General features: G+C 47.1%; 1 protein-coding gene across 2 annotated transcripts in view; it reads right to left on the bottom strand.

Annotated features, from left to right (window-relative positions):
* LOC147747584 (interferon-induced protein 44-like) overlaps nucleotides 1-20649 on the bottom strand; it is a 343399-nt gene that overhangs the window by 241185 nt on the left and 81565 nt on the right. Inside the window, exons 2-3 of one of the 2 annotated variants that reach the window (XM_086954223.1) lie at nucleotides 18174-18676; nucleotides 18034-18085 (exon numbers count right to left, since the gene is read on the bottom strand). In XM_086954223.1, coding sequence (XP_086810349.1) covers nucleotides 18034-18085; nucleotides 18174-18666 — 545 coding nt within the window. In that variant the 5' untranslated portion in view covers nucleotides 18667-18676. The remainder of the gene's footprint in view (nucleotides 1-18033; nucleotides 18086-18173; nucleotides 18677-20649) is intronic. The other variant, XM_086954227.1, reaches the window with a different exon arrangement.

The raw sequence follows: 20649 nt of genomic DNA, 5'->3' as shown, positions 1-20649 counted from the left end.
TTGATGTTCATCCTGATCTGTGTCAGCAGGATAAGTAAAGTCATCCTCATTGTATCCTTCCCCCATATCCTGATCGGTGTGTGTGGGAGAATAGGAATATTCTTGTCTATAGGACTCAACAGGTTCAAAAAGAACAGGTGAGGCGGCAGAGTCCCTCTTTCTTTTTAGAGGGATTTTGTATGACTCTAAAGGAGTTTCCGGAACTATTTTCCGTTTGTAAATGGTGAGTCTACCAGAATCCGAGTCGATGAACAGTTTTGACTGGTTGTCATAGGAGGGTGCCTGGAACACCACATCCTCCTCAACGGGCTGAGTCCTTGAAACCACCGACACTCTTTTGGTTGTGTTGGTGCCTTTTTGTGGCTCGAAGGTTTTGGGTCGAGCGGTCGGGGGCAGCCCATACTTAATTGGTGGTGGAAGCATTGGAGCCGAACCGACCTTTTTTGAGGGTGTCGCAGTCTTTGAACCGACCGACTTCATCTGATCACTGGGTGGCTTGTGGCCTTGCGTTGATTCGAGCTCTCGGTGCGCAACAGGCACGCCTTTTTGCGAGTTCTGCCTATTAGCTTTGACATTATTTAATGTCATCCTGTTGTCCGACTTTACCTTGTCTTATGGCAGTGCTTAGCTTTGACATGCTTTCAAGTCATCTTGCTTTTCAATTCCATCTTGCTTTGGGCCTTTCTGTGTGCATGGCCTAGCTCCATTTTCTTGACTGAAGCTATTTTCGGTGCTTGCATGTAGCTGCAAAGTGGGGAGGGTCTCTCCTGCTCTCCTGTTTTTCACACTTTTCTGACTAGAGAAAAACGGTTCTTATCAGAGGAATGTACATGGTCCGTCTCAAAGCCATAGCAGAGGCCTGATCAACCGATGCCGTGGCCTTGGAGCAGACTGGTACGGGCTCTCATGAGAACGAGGGGGCGAGGCTTGCTAGAGGCTTCGTTATTTTTGGATTTGGATTAATGGGGGAGCCTCCACTGGTCTGGTGGAAGTTTGGATTCTGAGTGAGGGCAGACGTGTCTATCTCGGATTGAACCCTGATTGCTGAGCTCTGATCCCCGGCTGTGTGAAGACTTCCTCCGGCCAGAAGTGGGCAGTGTTTGCATCAGGTGATGTATTGAGTTTTGTGGTTACTGGCATTGTGATGTGAGCCATTGGCTGTGATTGTTTGAGGTGTGTTCTTTGTGGTGTGGAAGGTGCACATCCAGAGTGATCCTCTACTCTGTATATATATCTTTCTGATCTCTTGCAGGACGTCCAGTGTATCTTATCTTATTTCAGTTCATGCTTGTTTATTAATCAGTATTATAGTTTGCTCAGGTATTGATTCATGCCTTTAGATTTTAAGTTTGCTACATATATTTGAATCTAATGCATTTGGTATCTGAGACAGCCTTTGTTTAGAGAGTATTATTTAATAAACCCCAAGCCTTACTCTAAAAGTGATAGAGTCTTTGCATTTTGTTAAACAGAACTCCTTTTCAAAAGGTGCTGTTTGTTTTGTGTTGAAGTCTTTCTGCGCCAGGGGTGGTAAGACATGCTCAAAAGTGTATATTATTCAATGGTGCAGTGGTATATTTGCCTCCCAGGTGGGAGTGTAACAATTGGGTGTGGCGTATTGGTGAGAAGCCACATTCAAAACAGATATGTACATAAAATGTACTATTGCAACTACCAGCTTCACACGTCCAACATGTCAACAGCAATTCACCTGCATGCTCTGCCAATCAATAAACAAGATTTGAAAATCAAATCATGCTCTGTTCTTGCAATCAAAAGTGAATGTTAGGGTAGCAGTGCTTTTGTGTACCCAGGCATTACATGTCAGTGTGTGGCATTTCTTTATATAAGTCAAACAATTCTTTTAGTTAAAAATAAAAAGGAAAATAAGTGGTTAATTTCTGTCTTTGCTAGTCATAGTCATCTGCTGATAAAGCAACATACTATATTTTGAAGTTTAATGTCAAAGGGGCTCTGTGGCATAGTCATTCTTTGTCACGTTTAATACTTTAATAAGCTGTATTCAGGAGGTATTTCACATAGGCACTCATGATTGGTTTCTCAAATGTACTTTTCTGTTGGCTGTCAATGAGACAGTGGGGCATTCATAGTACCAGGGGAGGAGAAGGAAGGCCTCTGCCACTAAGCGGGTACCACCACAGAAAGGGAGGAAAGAAGAAAGGAACCAGAACCGCCACAGAGGTGAATACACTAGCAAGAAGAGTGCATCCACCAGGAGAATCACTTGTTTGTAATCGAAGAGCCTCCAGACAGAAGCTGAGTAGACCACCAAGGGGGTGGTTGATGTGGACACAGGGAAGGAGAAAAACAATGGGGGGTCCTCCTGGTCAATAAGAATCTATAATGGCCCAGGAGTAAGTTCTGCTATCATTAGGGCATGAATCAATCTCCTTGGCCACACAAGAGGACCCTACAAGAAAGAAGCAGCAAGCTAGCCCTAATTTTCTCTCCTCCTGCTGCAAGTGTCCGCCAGTAAGGTTAGTCACTGGAGTTGATATTTTCTTCGGACACACCTGAGTCTTCATGTGGTATCCTTTGCCACGTGGGTCTCTTTCACCAGAGTGATGAAAGAGAAGGACCAATCAACTTCAATTATACAATAGAATGTAAAACTCTTTCAGAGACATACATTGCTATATGGTAATTTTCAAGACAGATTAAATTAATGGTCAGAACAATTGTATCATTTTGGATTTGAATATGGACAAAGTATGAAGAATGATAAAATTGTACGCAACCTAATGAAAAATCAAAAATGCTGATGTACTGTTTTAAAAGAATGAAACAATGGATTCTTGTAGACTGAAGGATTCTGAAGTAAGGATTAAAGTTACCAACAGCATGAAAATCTAAATCTGTAAATAGGAGTTGGTCATTAGGTTAAACCAAATGATTTGTACAAAAAGCAGGGAGAAATGTGGCAGTTGTGGAAATGTTCTCGCTGAACTAGCACCATAAAGGGAAATGTTTTGCTTCCAAAAACAAACTGCGGCCGTGGGCAGGAGTGCAAAGCCCTGAGGTGGCCAGTCACTGCAGTACACGTCGCTTCTGCACTAAACGTCCGAAGTGGCCCAGGAGCTGTGTCGAGCCTAAAGCTACCTGCAGGACATACACCTGAGATGGGGTTGGGGGGGAGGATGCCCGATACATCGTCCAATCTTTTAGTACACAATCGCACCCAGCGAATGCAGCACCTGTGAAGCAAAGCCGCTCGATTCACCGCAAGTAGAACCAGAGAGATGTGCTCGAAGCAAGGCCTGGCTAGTGGCCCAATGGGGCGATTGAAGTACCAAAAGCAGCATACAGACGCACACAACAGCAGAGCACATGCACGGGCTCACTCCTCCAAGCAGCGGGTACTCGAAAAAGAGGCACCACGAGGATCCACAGTGCAAAAAAGCTCTGTTGCCCAACCCGTCCAGAAACCGGAGGCACATATAGCCCTCACATCGTCGGCCCTAAATAAGGGCAAATAACGAGCGGGGACAGGCATGGCAGCCCCACAACCAACTGCAACCACTAAGCAACCAGGGCAAGAACACGAACCAGTTGAGCCCTCAGGGGCCCCCATGCTGGCAGCCAAGAGAGACTCAGTACTCCTGCCAGTGACATAGAAAGGAGTCTCCCTGGCACAAACTAACACGTCCCTGAAAGGACGTATAGATAAGATCACGTCAGACTTCACACCACTACATGAGGATCACCGCAAGATGCCGAAAGGCGCTCCCATCACAACATCGTCCGTGTGGTGGGCCTTCCTGAGCGAGCGGAGGGCCGAGACGCAGTGACATACATGGAGAAGTGGTTTCAGCCCCTGATGCCAGCAGACCCACTCTCCACCTTATTTGCAGTGGAAAGAGCCCACAAGGTTCGCTTGGGTCGCCCACCACCGGGCGTCGGACCCGACCCTTCTTATTCCGCCTTCTAAATTTTGAAAACTGGTATTCAGTCCTTCGTGACATGCGCAAGATGCTGGAGGTCAGAGTCGACAATTCATCAGTCCTCTTCTTCCATGACTATGCCTTGGGAGTGCAGAAACAAGGAAGCACATTCCTGGTAGTCAAGAAATGAATGCAAGAGTTGGACATTAAATATTCCCTTCTTTTCCCAGCCCGCCTACGAGTAGTCATAGATGGCCCTGCTCACTTTTTCAATGCGGCGGAGGAGGCATGGGACTGGATTGAAGCTGGGCATAACACATCACCGAGCAGTCGAAGCAATAAAAACAGCAATAAGGGAAAACGTGTTCTAAGTAAAAAAAGAACAGCTGTGCCTGAGCTTAAATGGCAAGTCGGTCAAAAAAGTGGGAAGCAAATTCAGCACCCATTCAGCCACAATTAACATAAAAGAACTAAACAGGTGTATACAAGAAAATGCATCACAATAGGTGAACAAAGAAAAGCAGACCGAGAAAAGTGCTAACCTTTCAAAGTAACCCAATCAATGCTTTGCTGAGCTAAAAATAGCGCAAACGTGTAAAACATCAGACAAAATTAAGTTGAGTGGTCCAACTCTCTCCTCAGTCCCAAAGGGGAACCAATGACAAGAAGAAATAGATGTTGGGGAGTGACGGCTATCAGTGAGAAACGCATCCACAATCTCTGAAAGTAGATCAAAGGCACTAAAATTACCCTGCTCAATCTCAAAGCATCAAAGTGCAAGCTGCGAAGATACAGGTGGAGCACCATACTCCCCACTGTGAGAGGAGGTAATCCCTGAATGGAACAGGAAAGTCCACAGATCCTGCATCTTGAACTTCTCTTTGCAGAGGAAGGCGTTCATTACTTGGGTTTTAACATGGGCTGAAAGATGCCTTTACTTCTTTTGACTCAAACGTAGCAGGAGTAACATCCCAAGTCTGTGTCCACCTCATAACCCACTCTATGGCTACTTTTCTCAGAACGGACAGCATCTCCTTAAGGATTTGAGCGTAAATGACTGATGGGGCAGATCTAAAGGGGGAATTTTGAGAGGAGTCTCCAAACTTGATCAAATTGTCTTCCTGGAGAAGCCATGCCCAGTAAGAGCATCATTACATATCTTTATTTGAAGTGCACCTGTTTTGAAAGCCCAGTTTCACTCAAAGGCATGCCCATCAGGTGTATATGTATATAACTGAAGAAACCGATAGAATGCAACCAGGTGTGTTGGTGAATGGCAACTGAAGCGTCTATGGATTTGCAATAAAGTTAGGCATGTACAGTCCAGTATGCAACTTCTGCCTTGCCTCATTCTGACCATAATTTAGTAGCTACTAGAAGGGACAATATATAATTAGGAGGAAATTCAATGACAACACAGCCATATTCCAAAGTGGGTAGAAGTTGCACACTAGCAAGAAATTGACTTCAGAGAAGCATAGGGATAGATTTCCATAATATAAAACCTTCTACTCTATAGGTTAGGCTCATGCTCCAGAGGACTGAGATGATTACAGTGGGATTTTGTTAGGACACTGATCACTTTGCTCCCAGGTGAGAGGTTGACAAAGAGGAACATCAGTCCCCTAACACCAACGTATGGCACCTAGCCACTAGGCAAATCACAGGAGCAGAGAGGGGCTTATATGGAAAAACAGACTTCAAAGAGGAAGAGGCAGGCTGCAGAATTTCAGTCAAGAAGTTAGCCTTGGAACCCCCAATTAGAAGAGGATGTTACATAATTTAAAAGGCAACCTCCTTGATAGGAGAATAGAAAGACAGTCCAACTCGAGGGTGTACGGCCATCTAGCATTATGTAAATAAGTGTACATGCTACCATCACTGCTGAGGCGTAGCTAGAGCTTGTGGCGCCCGGGGCTATCCCTCGGATTGCCGCCCCTTGAGGGGAGGGTTGGGGGGGGGGTGCTGGGGGAAAAAGGACGACGGCGAGCACTTGAAACAGATATGAGAGACACATAGTATTGCTGCTAATAGTTACCTCGATCATGCAAGTTACATGCACGTACATGATGCGGTCCAAGGCTACACAGTTGAATACACCGGTGACTGGCAGTACGAGAGAACACACAGACAATTGCTTTCTTCCAGACTTGAGATCCACACCCCTCTTCAAAGATTGATTGCACACCTCACCTGCAGTGTAGGAAGAGTGAGATCATCACCAGCTCTTTCCATATCCTCGGAGGTTAGGGGATCCAAGGGAGATCACGAGGTAGTGGACCAGGTGATATCTAAGAAGGTCTCCGAGATAGCATCACAGATTAAGCCTTGCATCATGGTTGTCAGCAGAGTCCTTTAGGGTCATAGGATAGCTTAGCACCGATAGTTCGGTAAAGCTCTGGTCACCAGTAGCTCTGAACACTGTCTCAGATCAGGGGATGCTGTCTTAACAGAAGTAATTATGTCCAAAATCTTGTTGATATTTTTATCAAAGAAATCAGCCAGATCATCACAGAGTTCCTAGGAAGGTGTAACTTCTTGTTTTGAGCAATCCAAGTCTGTTAGTCCCCGAAGAATTTCAAAAACCTTTTTTGCCCCATTGTTGGCTCCAAGAATATTATTAGCATAAAATGGTTTTACCGACCTCTCTTTTATAATCACCTACCACACTCTTAAGACACTTTTTATCTGCATAAGAATAACCTCTAGGCTATTTGCCAATATGCATCAGCCTAACACTTCCATGCGTTACAACTCCGTGTCTTGAGGGGTGATTGGCTCAGCCTGCTGGTGGAGGCCTGAACATTTAAACGTTCTAGTGTTGGGTGTTACAGGAGAAAGTATGGGCCCCCTGAGGCTGGATTATGCCTTCTGGCTATTTGTTTATTAACTGGCGTGCAAGTTCCTGGCATTGCCCAGGTGCCCGTAGTGTGTCCATCAGTGCATTATTAAAGTGCAAGAAAGGCTCTTGGAAGGTCTGCTACTGAAATCAAGGGAGTGAGCTAGGGATCCGTGCCAGGGAAAGAAAGGAACTAATGTCAGTGCATGGAGCGACCTATGGCCCTGCTCGCAGGCAGGTCGCTCCCCATGCTGCTGCAAGGCTCTGCCTGCATTGTTTTTGCCTAATCTTGTATTTTTCCCCTGTGCCTAACTTGCTTTCTTGCCCAGACTTGTTTTTAATCCCCTGTGCCTGTACTTGCTTTCTTGCCCAGACTTGATTTTATTCCCCTGTGCTTAACTTGCTTTCTTGCCCAGACTTGTTTTTATTCCTCTGTGCCTGTACTTGTTTTCTTTCCTAAACTTGTTTTTCCTTCCTGTGTCCAGTTCTCCCGCAGCCCCCACCCATTTTTCCCGCCGTTGCGTCCCTGCGGCCCCGCCCACCTGCAATCCCATTCGCCGCCCCGCTCCCGCCTCCCAGCTGCTCCTCCCTCCCACATCCCCTCATATGGCGCACCTAAGGCAAGCCCATCTGCGCCCGTCCACGCCTGGACCACGCCCAGCGCCAGAACCCCTGGCCCCCGCACCCCCCAGTGCACCCCACCCAGACTCGGCTACCACGTCGACTCCCTCCACGCTCTCAACACTGTCCAAGACCAACGCTGCAACCAGGCCGCCCCGAAACACACCCATGGACCCTTCTCCTGCCGCAGCTGCAGATTCACCTGCGACAACCATCAAACCACCAAGAACCAGACCCAACCACCTCCGCTGCATACTCCTCAACACCCGCTCCGCAGGCAAACACGCCATCAAGCTCTGGGACCTGCTCGACACCACAGGCCCGGACGTAGCCTTCCTGAACGAGACGTGGTGGAACGACTCCTCTGCATCAGACATCGCCGTAGCCATCCCAGACGTATACAAGATCACCCGCAGGGACCGCGCCAACGGCATCGGAGGAGGAATAGCCATCGTCCACAAGTCCACCCTCAAGGTCACCACCCACACAGACGACTCCCTCAACACCGCCGAACACCTGCACTTCCAGATCCACACCGATCAAAACACCACCCTCAGAGGAACTCTCATCTACAGACCCCCTGGACCCAGGGCCCGCTTCAGCGACTCCATCGCTGACCTCGCCAGCACCCACGCACTCGCCTCCGCGGACTACATCCTCCTCAGGGACCTGAACTTCCACCTCAAGAACAACAACAACGCCAACTCCTCCACGCTGATCGACAACCTCGCCAACCTCGGCCTCAGACAACTCGTCACCGCGCCCACCCACGCCGCCGGCCACATGCTGGACGCCATCTTCTCCACAAGCACCCACGTCACCTTCGACCACACAACCGAACCCCACTGGACCGACCACCATTGCATTCACTTCACCTTCAAAAAACCAACCATGCACCATCGCACCCAACAGCTGTCTCGCCGCTGCTGGAGCAAAGTCACCAAAGATCAGCTGATTACCAACCTCTCCAAGAACCCACCCACGGACCCCACCAACCCGAACGCCGCAGCCTGCAGCCTCAGACAGGGGATCAACGACTGTGCCAACAAACTGAAGAAACCCTCCTACAACCAAGCTAGCAAGAGAGCCACCTGGTTCACCGACAAGCTCCTGGCCTCCAAGCGTGCATGCCGGAAACTGGAGAAGAAATGGCTCCACGAACGCACACCGGACAACCACGCAGCCCTCAAGGATGCCACCCGCAGACACCACCACCTCATCAGATCAGCCAAGAGATCCTCCTTCAAAGACCGCCTGGATAACAACGCACACAACAGCAAAGAGCTCTTCCGCATTGTAAAAGAACTCTCCAATCCCAGCGCCAACACCAACGACACCCCGCCCTCACAGGAACTGTGCGACTCACAGGCCATCTTCTTCCACCGCAAGATCGCCGACATCCACGAAAACTTAAACACCACGACCGACCCGACCACGCCAGACTCCACCCCTCTCCCGAACACCAACAGCACAAACCGCCTGACCTCCGGGTCCAACGTCAGCAGCGTCGAGACACGCAAGGTCATGAACCCCATCCACTCAGGATCCCCAACAGACCCGTGCCTACACCACATATTTAACAAGGCAGACGCAGCCATCGCACCCCAACTACGGAAGATCATCAACATCTCCTTCGAAACAGCGACATTCCCGGAAAGCTGGAAGCACGCCGAAATCAATGCCCTCCTCAAAAAGCCCAAGGCGGACCCCAAGGACCTCAAGAACTTCCGGCCCATCTCCCTGCTCCTGTTCCCACCGAAGGTCATCGAGAAAATCGTCAACATGCAACTGACCCACCACCCCGAAGACAACAACATCCTGGACCCGTCCCAATCCGGTTTCAGACGAAACCACAGCACCGAGACAGCCCTCATCGCCGCCACAGACGACATCAGGCGCCAATTAGACAACGGCGAAACATCTGCCCTCATCCTCCTGGACCTCTCGGCCGCCTTCGACACGGTCTGCCATCGCACTCTAAAAACCCGCCTCCAAGAAGCCGGTATCCAAGAGAAGGCCCTCGACTGGACCACATCCTTCCTCTCCGACAGATCCCGCCTCCCACCTTTCCGATCTGAAGCCACCGACATCATCTGCGGCATCCCCCAGGGTTTCCTCCCTCAGCCCGACGCTGTTCAACATCTACATGGCCCCCCTCGCACAAGTGGCTCGCCACAACAACCTCAACATCATCTCCTACGCTGACGACACTCAGCTCACCCTCTCCCTCACCAAGGACCCACGCACTGCCAAAACTGTGCCAAAACTTCATGCTGTAGGATTACAGCAGCTGGTTGAAGCCCCCACCCATCAGGCAGGACATACACTTGATGGCCTCTTTACCAGCACTGACTACAGTTCTTCCTGTAGCATGGTCAGACCACTCGGCAATTATCTTTACTATTCTGGCCCATAACACCAATCCCCCGCAACACACCCCCCACACCCACATCACCACCAGAGCCTGGAAAAACGTAGACCTTCTGCTCTTGTCCAAAATTCTGGCTGAATCCTCTTATGAGCCATCGCTGAACCCCACGCTATTGTTCAGTAGATACCAGGACTGGATTCTGGACGCCATTAATAAAGTAGCCCCAGCTAAATCCATTATCTCCAACCGGGCTAAGCCATCCGCCCAATGGTTCACAGAGGACCTTCGGCTACAACGCCAGTACTGCTGGAATTTAGAAAGGCGCTGGCGCAAGCATTATAGCATCCCAGATAAACAAACGTATAAAGATGCGCTTGCGTTATACAAAAAGGCCATTATTAAGCATAAAAGCGCTTTTTTTCGTGATCAGATTGAGTCTGCCCAGAACTCGGCCAGAAGGCTTTATCAAGTCGTCGAGTCTCTCTCCAATCCCCCGATAGGGCCTCCAAATGAACTATCTCAAGACCTTTGCAACGCCGTGGCAACTTTTTTCTTCACCAAGGTCATGAACATTTAATCATCTTTCTCCCCCCCTATGGGTTCGGATTATGCTGAACCTCTTCCTCAGTCCTCCCTACCCACTCCCACCTTTCCTAATTTCCATTTGGTCACGACAGACCAGATTAACATGCTAATCAACTCCATTAAATCTGGGTCTCCTCTAGATCCATGTCCCCCTTCTACACTGAGTGCCTTATCTGAGGTCATCACTCCTCCGCTCACGGACCTGTGCAACGCTATCTTTCAAACAGGTATATATCCAGAAATCTGGAAAAAAGCGGTCATCAAGCCCTTGCTAAAAAAGCCTTCCCTGGACCCCGCAGACTCAGTCAATTATAGACCTATCGCCTACCTTCCATTCCCGGCCAAAATATTCGAAGCCATCATGAACAAACAGCAGGCGGGCTTCATCGATTGCCACCAGCTTCTAGATGACACCCAGTTCGGCTTCAGGAAGGGCCATGGGACAGAGACGGCTTTGATAAAAGCCTCGGATGAGATCAGGACTATATTGGACCAGGGTGGGGCAGCGGTCCTAGTACTTCTAGATCTCTCCGCTGCCTTTGACACGGTCGATCATTCCATCCTGATCGACCGTGTCACATCCCTGGTCATGACCTTTGGCAACCTTGCTCCGGAATGGTCTTCCATCTGGTGGCCCAATGAAATGGGACCACCCCCAACTCCGGTTGCCAAGGTCAGAAACCTCGGTGTCATGTTCGATGAGAAGCTGCTGTTTAAACACCACGTGAATGCGGTGGTCTCTTCGTCTTTCTTTTTTGCTAAGGAAGATCAAAAAACTGTTGCCATATCTTCCTCCAGGAGCAGGGAAAACCTTGATTACCACTCTCGTTTTCTCAAAAATGGATTATGGTAATGCCCGCTTTCTTGGCACACAAGAACAGATCTTATCTAAACTACAATCGGTGCAAAATGCAGCGGCCAGAATTTTGCTTGACATCCCCAGCCGCCGCCCCACCTCCATGGCAATTCGCCATTTGCATTGATTAAGAGTTAAGAGTCGCATAAAGTTCAAGGCACTTTGCATTGCCTACAAAGCCATCCATGACTCTGGACCAAGGTTCCTCAAAGATGCTTTTCGGATCTACGCTCCGCAAAGATCTCTTCGTTCTGCTGGCACCTACCTTCTTTCTGTCCCACGCACCAGAACCACCAGCTGGGGAGACAGACGCTTCTTAGTAGCCACCCGTAGGCTGTAGAACTCTCTTCCTCTGCCCATTAAAACCAGTCCCACCCTTACCATCTTCCGCAAACTCTTGAAAACGTGGTTATTCAATCAATGATTCATATGGTAGCTTTCCGTCTCAGGAAGTCCGATATGCGCCGAGACACCCTCGGGTAGTTGCGCGCAATAAAAATCTCAAAAACATAAACATAAACATAAAAAAACAACATCCTCGAAGGAATGAAGGCCATCGCCGACTGGATGAGGAGCAGCCGTCTGAAACTGAACTCAGACAAGACGGAGGTCCTCATCCTCCGACCCAACCCCTCAGCCTGGGACGATTCCTGCTGGCCAACCACTCTGGGGACAGCACCGACACCCACCGACCACGCACGCAATCTTGGATTCATCGTCGACTCCTCCCTCTCCATGTCCAAACAGGTCAACGCCGTCTCCTCTTCCTGCTACAACACCCTCTGCATGCTCCGCAGGATCTACAAGTGGATCCCGACCGAAACAAGAAGAACGGTGACACAGGCCCTCGTCAGCAGCAGGCTGGACTATGGCAATGCACTCTATGCCGGAATCCCAGCCAAACACCTACGACGACATCAGCGCATCCAAAATGCCTCTGCCCGACTGATCATCAAAGTCCCCCGCCGCAGCCACATCACCTCCCACCTGAGAAACCTACACTGGCTCCCCGTCGACAAGAGGATCACCTTCAAACACCTCACCCACGCACACAAAGCACTCCACAATGCCAGACCAGCCTACCTGAACAGCAGACTCAGCCTCCACACCCCTCGCCGCCAGCTCCGCTCCGCCAGCCTCGCCCTCGCCGCTGTCCCCCGCATCCATCGAACGACCTCAGGCGGCAAATCCTTCTCCTACCTCGCCGCCAAGGCCTGGAACACCCTTCCTACTCACCTACGGCAGACCGAAGACCTACTCGCCTTCAGAAGACTCCTTAAGACCTGGCTCTTCGAACAGTAGCGAACCTTCCACCCCCTCCCTCCTCCCCCCCCTCCCTCAGTGCCTTGAGACCCTCATGGGTAAATAGCGCGCTCTACAAATAGATTGATTGATTGATTGATTGATTGGTGAAAACCTGAATCTTTCATCTTTGAGCTTCACCATATTCATGGTTCTAACTGCAGATTCTTCACCCAGTGACTGCTGCCCACCACCAGATTGGATCCAGAGATGTTTTCTCAGCTATTCCCTTGCACATTGATTTGTTCCATCGTGCGGCTCAGTATCCGTTCCGTCCCATCCTGAAAGTGATGCCGGGACCCTACATAGCCGCCACCTCCATGCACTGACATTAGTTCCTTTCTTTCCATGGCACGGATCCCGAGCTCACTTCCTTGATTTCAGTGGCAGACCTTCCCGGAGCCTTTCTTGCACTTTAATAAAGCACTGATGGACACACTACGGGCACCTGCGCAATGCCAGGAACTTGCACGCCAGTTAATAAACAAATAGCCAGAAGGCATAATCCAGCCTCAGGGGGCCCATACTTTCTCCTGTAACACTCAACACTGCAACGTTTAAATGTTCAGGCCTCCACCAGCAGGCTGAGCCAATCGCCCCACAAAACACGGAGTTGTAACACATGGAAGTGTTAGGCTGATGCATATTGGCAAATAGCCTAGTGGTTATTCCGATGCAGATAAAAAGAGTCTTAAGAGTCTGGTAGGTGATTATTAAAGAGAGGCTGGTAAAGCCATTTTATGCTAATAATATTCTTGGAGCCAACAATGGGGCAAAAAAGGTTTTTGAAATTCCTCGGGGATTAACAGACTTGGATTGCTCAAAGCAAGAAGTTACATCTTCCTAGGAACTCTGTGATGATCTGGCTGATTTCTTTGATAAAAATATCAGCACGATTTTGGAGGACATGATTACTTCTGTTAAGACAGCATCCCCTGATCTGAGACAGTGTTCAGAGCTACTGGTGACCAGAGCTTTACCGTACTATCGGTGCTAAGTGAACCTATGACCCTAAAGGACTCTGCTGACAACCATGATGGCAGGCTTACCCTGTGATGCTATCTCAGAGACCTTCTTAGGTATCACCTGGTCCACTACCTCGGGATCTCTCTTGGATCCCCTAACCTCCGAGGATATGGAAAGGGATGGTCGATGATCTCACTCTTCCTACACTGCAGGTGTGCAATCAATCTTTGAAGAGGGGTGTGGAACCTCAAGTCTGGAAGAAAGCAATTGTCTGTGTGTTCTCTCGTACTGCCAGTCACCGGTGTATTCAACTGTGTAGCCTTGGACTGCGTCATGTATGTGCATGTAACTTGCATGATCGAGGTAACTATTAGCGGCAATAATACGTGTCTCTCGGACCTCTTTCAAGTGCTCGCCGTCGTCCTTGTTCCCCAGCACCCCACCCCCTCTCCAGGAGCGGCAATCCGAGGGATAGCCCCGGGCGCCACAAGCTCTAGTACTCCTCTGTCTCTTACCTCACTCATGACTCTAGGGTCTCTATAACAGGCAGCCAGGGGTAGTTGATTCCTAGAAAGCAGCACAGCGCCGACTGCCCCAGGCCAATATGAGCGTGTAGCGGTGAAGCGCGTGTCGCTCACTGCCTGGTCATTCTCATCGCGACGTGAGGGCAGGGCTGGCCAAAATAATACATTATTTAATGTCGCCCCCAGGGCCGTCATTGGTAGCGCTCCGCGCTACTAGATTGATTGACAGCCCTGGAGGCTGGGACTGAGTGACAGCAAATTCAAACGCGGGACCGGGACGTCGTGGCCGCAATTTGTGAGCGCGCACTTTGAAACTCGGCCGCGCGCGGCCTTTATAATTTATTTGGGGACACAGTGTCCCCAAATAAATTATAAAGGCCGCACAGGCCACCAGTGCCGCGCGGCCGCCCCCAAAATTGTGCCGCCTGGGGCGGACCACCTCCCCCTACTCCCCCCCTCCCGCCCCTAGCTACGCCGTTGCATCACTGTACTAGAGGAAAGGGATTATCCACATCGCTTTCATCATCTTTAGTAGGTAGGGCACAATTGTGGCCATCGGCATGTATCAGAATCAGAGCAAATAAAACTGGTTATCCAGCATGGTGAGCTGTGGATCATGTGTCAGAGGCTGGTACATACAGTTGTCCACAAAAGAGACCATAACTATTTCTGTGGCCTTAGTCAGAATACACTCTTTCTTACTGACAGAACAGGTTGACTCTAAAGTCAGTGCTGGGCACACGGTGGCCAGTGAAGCCTTCACCAGAGCAACACATAATGTCCCCAATACCTAAGTGGCCTTGTAGCAGCTCAAAACATGGTTGACCTGAAGGCTCCTTTGGCCAGATGGTGCACTAGAGTGAGTCAGAGATGATGATCTGGAGTATGGCCTGAGTAAAGTCTGCCATGTGCTGAAACAGAAAAGTAGCTAAATCTCCAGTCTCAACTTCAATTGACATTGCCTCAGAAGACGATTTTAAGGCTAGAGTGTTGGGGAGATGTGAATAACTGTCAAACATGATTGTGGATGAGGAGGGATGCCCAGGAGAAGAGAACTCCTGGTTGGGAAGCATTGTATTGTTCAACTGGGAGGTCTTTTTGTTGTACTGCTTAGTTGTAGAGAACCATCCTGTGGAAGGAGATCTCAAATGAGAACAATCGCCCGTCTTACAGGCCTGAGCAATATAAAAATTGTGTTCCCTCTCACTGATCTCCTTGGAATGCACACGACCACATTTGTCACTGGAACTAGAATTGTGCTTGAAGACTAGGCACTAGAGACATATGTCATGAAGATCCAAGATCAACATCCTTTTCAGGAAGGTGCTCTTCTTTTGAAGCCTGATACTTTCAAAGGTCACAAGCCCTACCATACCCTACCAAATATATATTTTAAAGAATATGAAGTATAACAAAAATGAAGAAGTGAGCTCCAGCGTTGCATTGTGAGGTGCAGCATAAAAGTGACTAAAATCAGCAAGCAAGGTGGCTTCTAATATGGATGTGTGACCTCATATTCAAAGTAAGACCTCAAGCTGTGGATAAAACCCCACAACATTACCTATTGGCGCTGAGAGCTATTGCAAGTTTTCCAGAACCAGTCTGGTGCCTGGGAGGATTCGGAAAGTGAAGACGACGGACCAGAAGTGCATGCGGAATGTATCAGAAATACATCCAGCCTTTGGTGCATGTGAAACACGGGATCATAATTGGACAGGCAGGCGATGTTCTGCAACAGGCAGCTGTGTAAACATTACAGTCAGTGTAAAATGGCAACCAATTTTCAGATGAGGTAAATAAACTGTTGGAGCACTGCTAAAGCACTGTTACTGAGAGGGATAGCATAAGGCAAGCATACAACCACAGTGAAACATGCAAGCCATAAAACTAAAGTTAAGGGGTATAGAAACAGTTGTGTAACATATAACAGGCAATGATACAATTCCATTCAGCCTCCTACCCATTGCTCAGGGGAACATTTCAAATCAGGAACAGAACGTTTACAGAAATTACAACGCTCCCAAGTATTTTGTTAATGATGTTTGAGGAATCTTGATGGGGTACAACATTATTTGGGTTTGGAGGTGAAGGCATTGCCACTGGGCAGAATGGGGGATAACAGATCACAAGGAAATGCTTCAGATGTCTCTCATGAGGTGGAAGAGGGCAATCAAGGGATCCAGAACAGCAATAAAGTGACACTGTAAACAAAATCAGTCGATGACAAATGGTGAACAATTGGTGTTCACTGGACAGCTGGAAAACTTAACTGTAGGCAAACCCTGATCAACAGTTATGCAATATATGGATATTATAAGGAATACATCGGCAACTTTGTTCATGATCTTCCTAGTTAGTCTTGAGAGTTTTTTTGGCAAAATGAGAGGTTTTGGGAAACGTGGCATTAGGTGGAGGTAACACTATGTGGTCTTAGTGGTGCTTCTTGCTGGAGCCTGTCAGGCTGTCCTTCTGGCCTCTAATGAATGCATGACTATCGCTGATCAGTGATCTGGAAGGTTAGTGTGAACCTTGACTGGGTTTCACTGGAATGTTTAGTAGGTTGTGGTTCAAAGGTACGGGTTGGCATGAATTCAGCTAATTGGAGAGCATGATGGTATAAAAGGGAAATTCCCAAATCAGGGCCCCAGCCCCTTCAATGACGCATTCTGGCAATTCCGCGTCACTGTGTGGTACGTGGTTATGTGTTTTCACTTTGTTAGGGGTGAGTGTTTGTGTAAATCTTTGTATGGGTGTTATTTCATCTGATATAGTGCTTGAGGGAAGGCTGTGGTGTACTGTGTGCACGTCTTCAGAATGTGTGATGCAGACGTTGAACTTTGAAGAGGAATCTATCATTTGATGCAGCTGTGGGAGGCCATTTGTTCTGCTGTGCTCCTCCTTCTTGGGTGAATAACCTTGTGTTTCAAGTGAATGCTGTCTGAAAATGTCTTTTACATAAACTGGATCCTCATTTTATAATTCTTTGGCTTGCCCCATGTCACCATCCAGAGCGGCACCCTGAAGCACTGCATCCTCCTGTATGTCATGATGTAAAGACTCACTGGACTGTGTGCACACAGCTACTAAGGATACAGAAGTGAATAAGACTGACTGGAATAACTGCATACCAAACTGAAACATATTTTGGATTAATAGAACTCAGAATCATGGACAGGCAAGGCAGCAAGTTCAAGAAACTCTGAGCACCACACCTGACCACGGATCACCTTCTGACACAATCTATGGTAGGGTTTAAGAGATAAGTGCTCAAAGCTTGGTATGGGGCTTTGGGGAAAGAAAATCACCGTCAGACTACTTATCAATGACCCTCATGCAGCATACCTCCTCTCTACTCTTTGCATCAATGTGCTCTGGCCATACTCCCTCTGTTCGATTGATGGATAACATCCTCTGGGGACTTCGCAATAGGACGCAAAATGGCCCTCCCTAAGAGTTGTGGAGCCATTAACTCACCTCACTTCGGGTAGTTGGCGCCTTCAGATAAATCAACATGCTAATGCACAGCTGTGACAATCCTGGAAGTCGGGAGAGAGCTCAAACCAGAGCCCAAATCAGTGGAACGGTTACAGTTGTACTTCTGAAGAAAAGATTTTGATAGCACAAGCATCACAATTTATTTCCATAATACATCCTGATCCCCACATTAAATACACGTTTTTGTGCCTTTTTAATCATAAAACAGTTTTGTAAATTTTTTGTGCATATTGACTTTATTTACTGTAATATTATTTTGATGCTGTTGTACATGTACTACATGCACTTCTTTTTCGGACGAAGGCCTTGCTTGTGCCAAGCTACCAAATGCACACTCAGTATTCCTCAAAGAAACCTTCCTTTCAGGTGATACTGTTTTGACGGTGTGGGAGCTGAGAGATAGAGGCCCATCCCTCCCACAGCTTTAATATTCAGGTTTCCCTCAATACAGCATATTGATGGATTTAGAGTTGGACATTGTGGAGAAACAAAGATTCATGTATAGGGCTAGTTTCATTTTGTAAAAATTCCTGATATTTGTCTCCATTTAATTATTCATACATAAAACTTACTCTACCGCCCACAAAATCTTCCTCCATGGGGAATCCATATTATCACCAACACCTATGGAATCAGAATGAGAGACAAAGAATGACTTAGACGAATATAAATAACTAAAGAATTTATAAATTGTCTCAAATTGAATACGAACCTTCTACACGAAATACTTCAATTTCCACCAGGGTGCTGTCATCTCCAAATAGGTCTAAAGTGTTAAATTCGTAATCATTTGTAGCATTTGAGACAACTTGTAAACCGTTAGTAAGAAATTGCAATGCTGAATTTCCAAAGTAAGGGCCATACTGTGACACGTCATATATTGCAGCATCTGAATTCTTAACAGGAATTTTCATAGGGTGAGGCAGGGCGTCCTTCGTGTTAATTCCGAAGAGAAAGGCGCTATCATCCTTCACAAACACCTGTCTTGACCTGAAACCTTCACTTGAAAAACCTCCAAAAATAAACCCTGAATTATTATACCCAACCACTAAAGTAGAGCCCTGTGCGTCACATTTATGATGAAATGCCTTTGCAGTAAACCCGTGGTCACTTCCCTTGTACACAAGACACAAGCGAGCACTTCCCAAGAGCTGGCAGAGTTGTTTTTCAACATCCTTTGTTAACCTTGACCGGACTTCAGGCATTCTTTTGGATCTAAAGGAATAGAAAACAAAAACACAAATATATTAATAAAATGTATATTAAAGTGAAGCGTCATTTAAATTATAAGCGATTTAAAACCCATCCCAATTAACATGCTGCATGCCTATATAATGCTTGTATAAGACATGTAAAATACACAGAAGTTCATTTTATGACACCTGGATAGGTGTGATACAAATTACGCACGATTATGTCTCAAAACACCAAACTTTTCCTCTTGGCATTCCCAGTCAGGGGCATTTTCATAGAATTCTAGATGACACAAGTCAGACCCCTCTTAAGTGAATGAAGGGGCATACAAAAGCAAAAGCCTGCTAGATTTAGCTCATGTATGTATTTTCCTTCGTGAACAGTTAAACTAGTCGGCGAAAAATGTACTACTATCCGATTTATCAGCTAATGTTTATAGTGTACCTGCAGATCTGGGGTCTCCCCTTATGTGACCAGCAGAAACAAAAATCACTTGGGCTGAAAAATACCAGAGGCTGCACTCTGAACTGCCTACTGTTGTAACTGGTAGCCTTCTTTAACACCTTCGCTGCCTGCCCCCCTCCTTCACCCCTGTGCCACACTTTTTTTTGTCTATTTTTTTTTAACTTTTTGTCCACATAAGGTATCCACAACAAATGTGTGTCCTTTCCTTCTAACATCTGGAAGATTCTAAAGGTACCCAAGGTTTGTGGATTACCCTGGAGGGCACCGAGAAATTAGGCAAAACAGAGATACATTTTGTCATTTTGAGGAAAATGTGCTGCAGAGGACAGCGCCTGTTTTATTTTCTCCTGCAAATGGTATCAAGAAAGAGTTTGTAGTGCTGAAATCACCATCTTTTCAGCTTTAAGAAACAGTAAAACGTTTGTAAGAAAACCAATATTTTTTACAAAGTTTTGTCACTTTATCGAGACATAGTCTATTTTTCCTAATGTTTGTGCTTTCAACTGCTTTCCAGTTAGTGGGAGAAATGGGTGTGAAACCAATAATGAAATCCGGAAAGCTATACATTTCTGAAAAGTAGACAAAATTCTGACTTCAGCAAGGGGTCATTTGTGTAGATCCTTCAAGATTTTCATTATAGGAACTAACAGTTGATAATGTTCAGCTGTAACTTCTTCTAAGTATGAAATATATTTGAAAGCAATATACCGTTACATCCGCTGGACCCTTTCAGTTGGGGGGATATATAGGACTTGTAGGTTCACCAAGAACCCGAGGAATCCAAAGCCAATAAATGAGCTGCATCTTGCAATGGTTTTCCATTGTGTACCAGGTATATGGCAATTCATTTGGCAACATATAAAGAGTAAAACACAGATACCAAGGAAACCTACTTAATTCTGAAATATGAACAAAATATAGAGTTTAGAAGCAGTGGTTATTTGCACATCTCCAAAATTGTGGGTGCCTATAGCAGCATGTGAATTCAAGGACCTTTTTTAAAATGACTTCTTTTTTTTACAAATTGTCTTACATTTGGAAGACAGAAATGCAAAGAAAGTCAATTGGTAAGAACACTTGTTCTACTATTCTGTGTTCCCCTAAGTCTCCCGATAAAAATGCTATCTCAATTGTGTGGGTAGGCCTAGTGCCTGCGACAGGAAACGGCCCAACACGCAACGTGGATACATCAAATGTTTCCAGTGAAAACTGGGCTTATTTTGCAATGTGCATAGCTGTGGATTTTGGACCCCAGCTCAGCCGGCACCTAGCGAAACCTACCAAACCTATACATTTTTTAAAACTAGACACCCAGCGGAATCGAGGATGGAGTGACTTGTGTGGCTCTCACCAGGTTCTGTTGCATAGAATCCCTTGCAAACCTTGAACTTGGTAAAAAAAACACAATTTCCTCACATTTCTGTGATGGAAAGTTCTGGAATCTATGGCGAGCAAGTTCTACCCACCCAGCATTCCTCCAAGTCTACCGATAAAAACATAACCTCACTTGTGTGGGCAGGCCTAGTGCC

The sequence above is a fragment of the Lissotriton vulgaris genome, chromosome 1_1, assembly GCF_964263255.1.
Source record: "Lissotriton vulgaris chromosome 1_1, aLisVul1.2, whole genome shotgun sequence".
In the NCBI taxonomy this organism is placed as follows: Eukaryota; Metazoa; Chordata; class Amphibia; order Caudata; family Salamandridae; genus Lissotriton; species Lissotriton vulgaris.
This window is presented reverse-complemented; position numbering and strand designations above follow the sequence as displayed.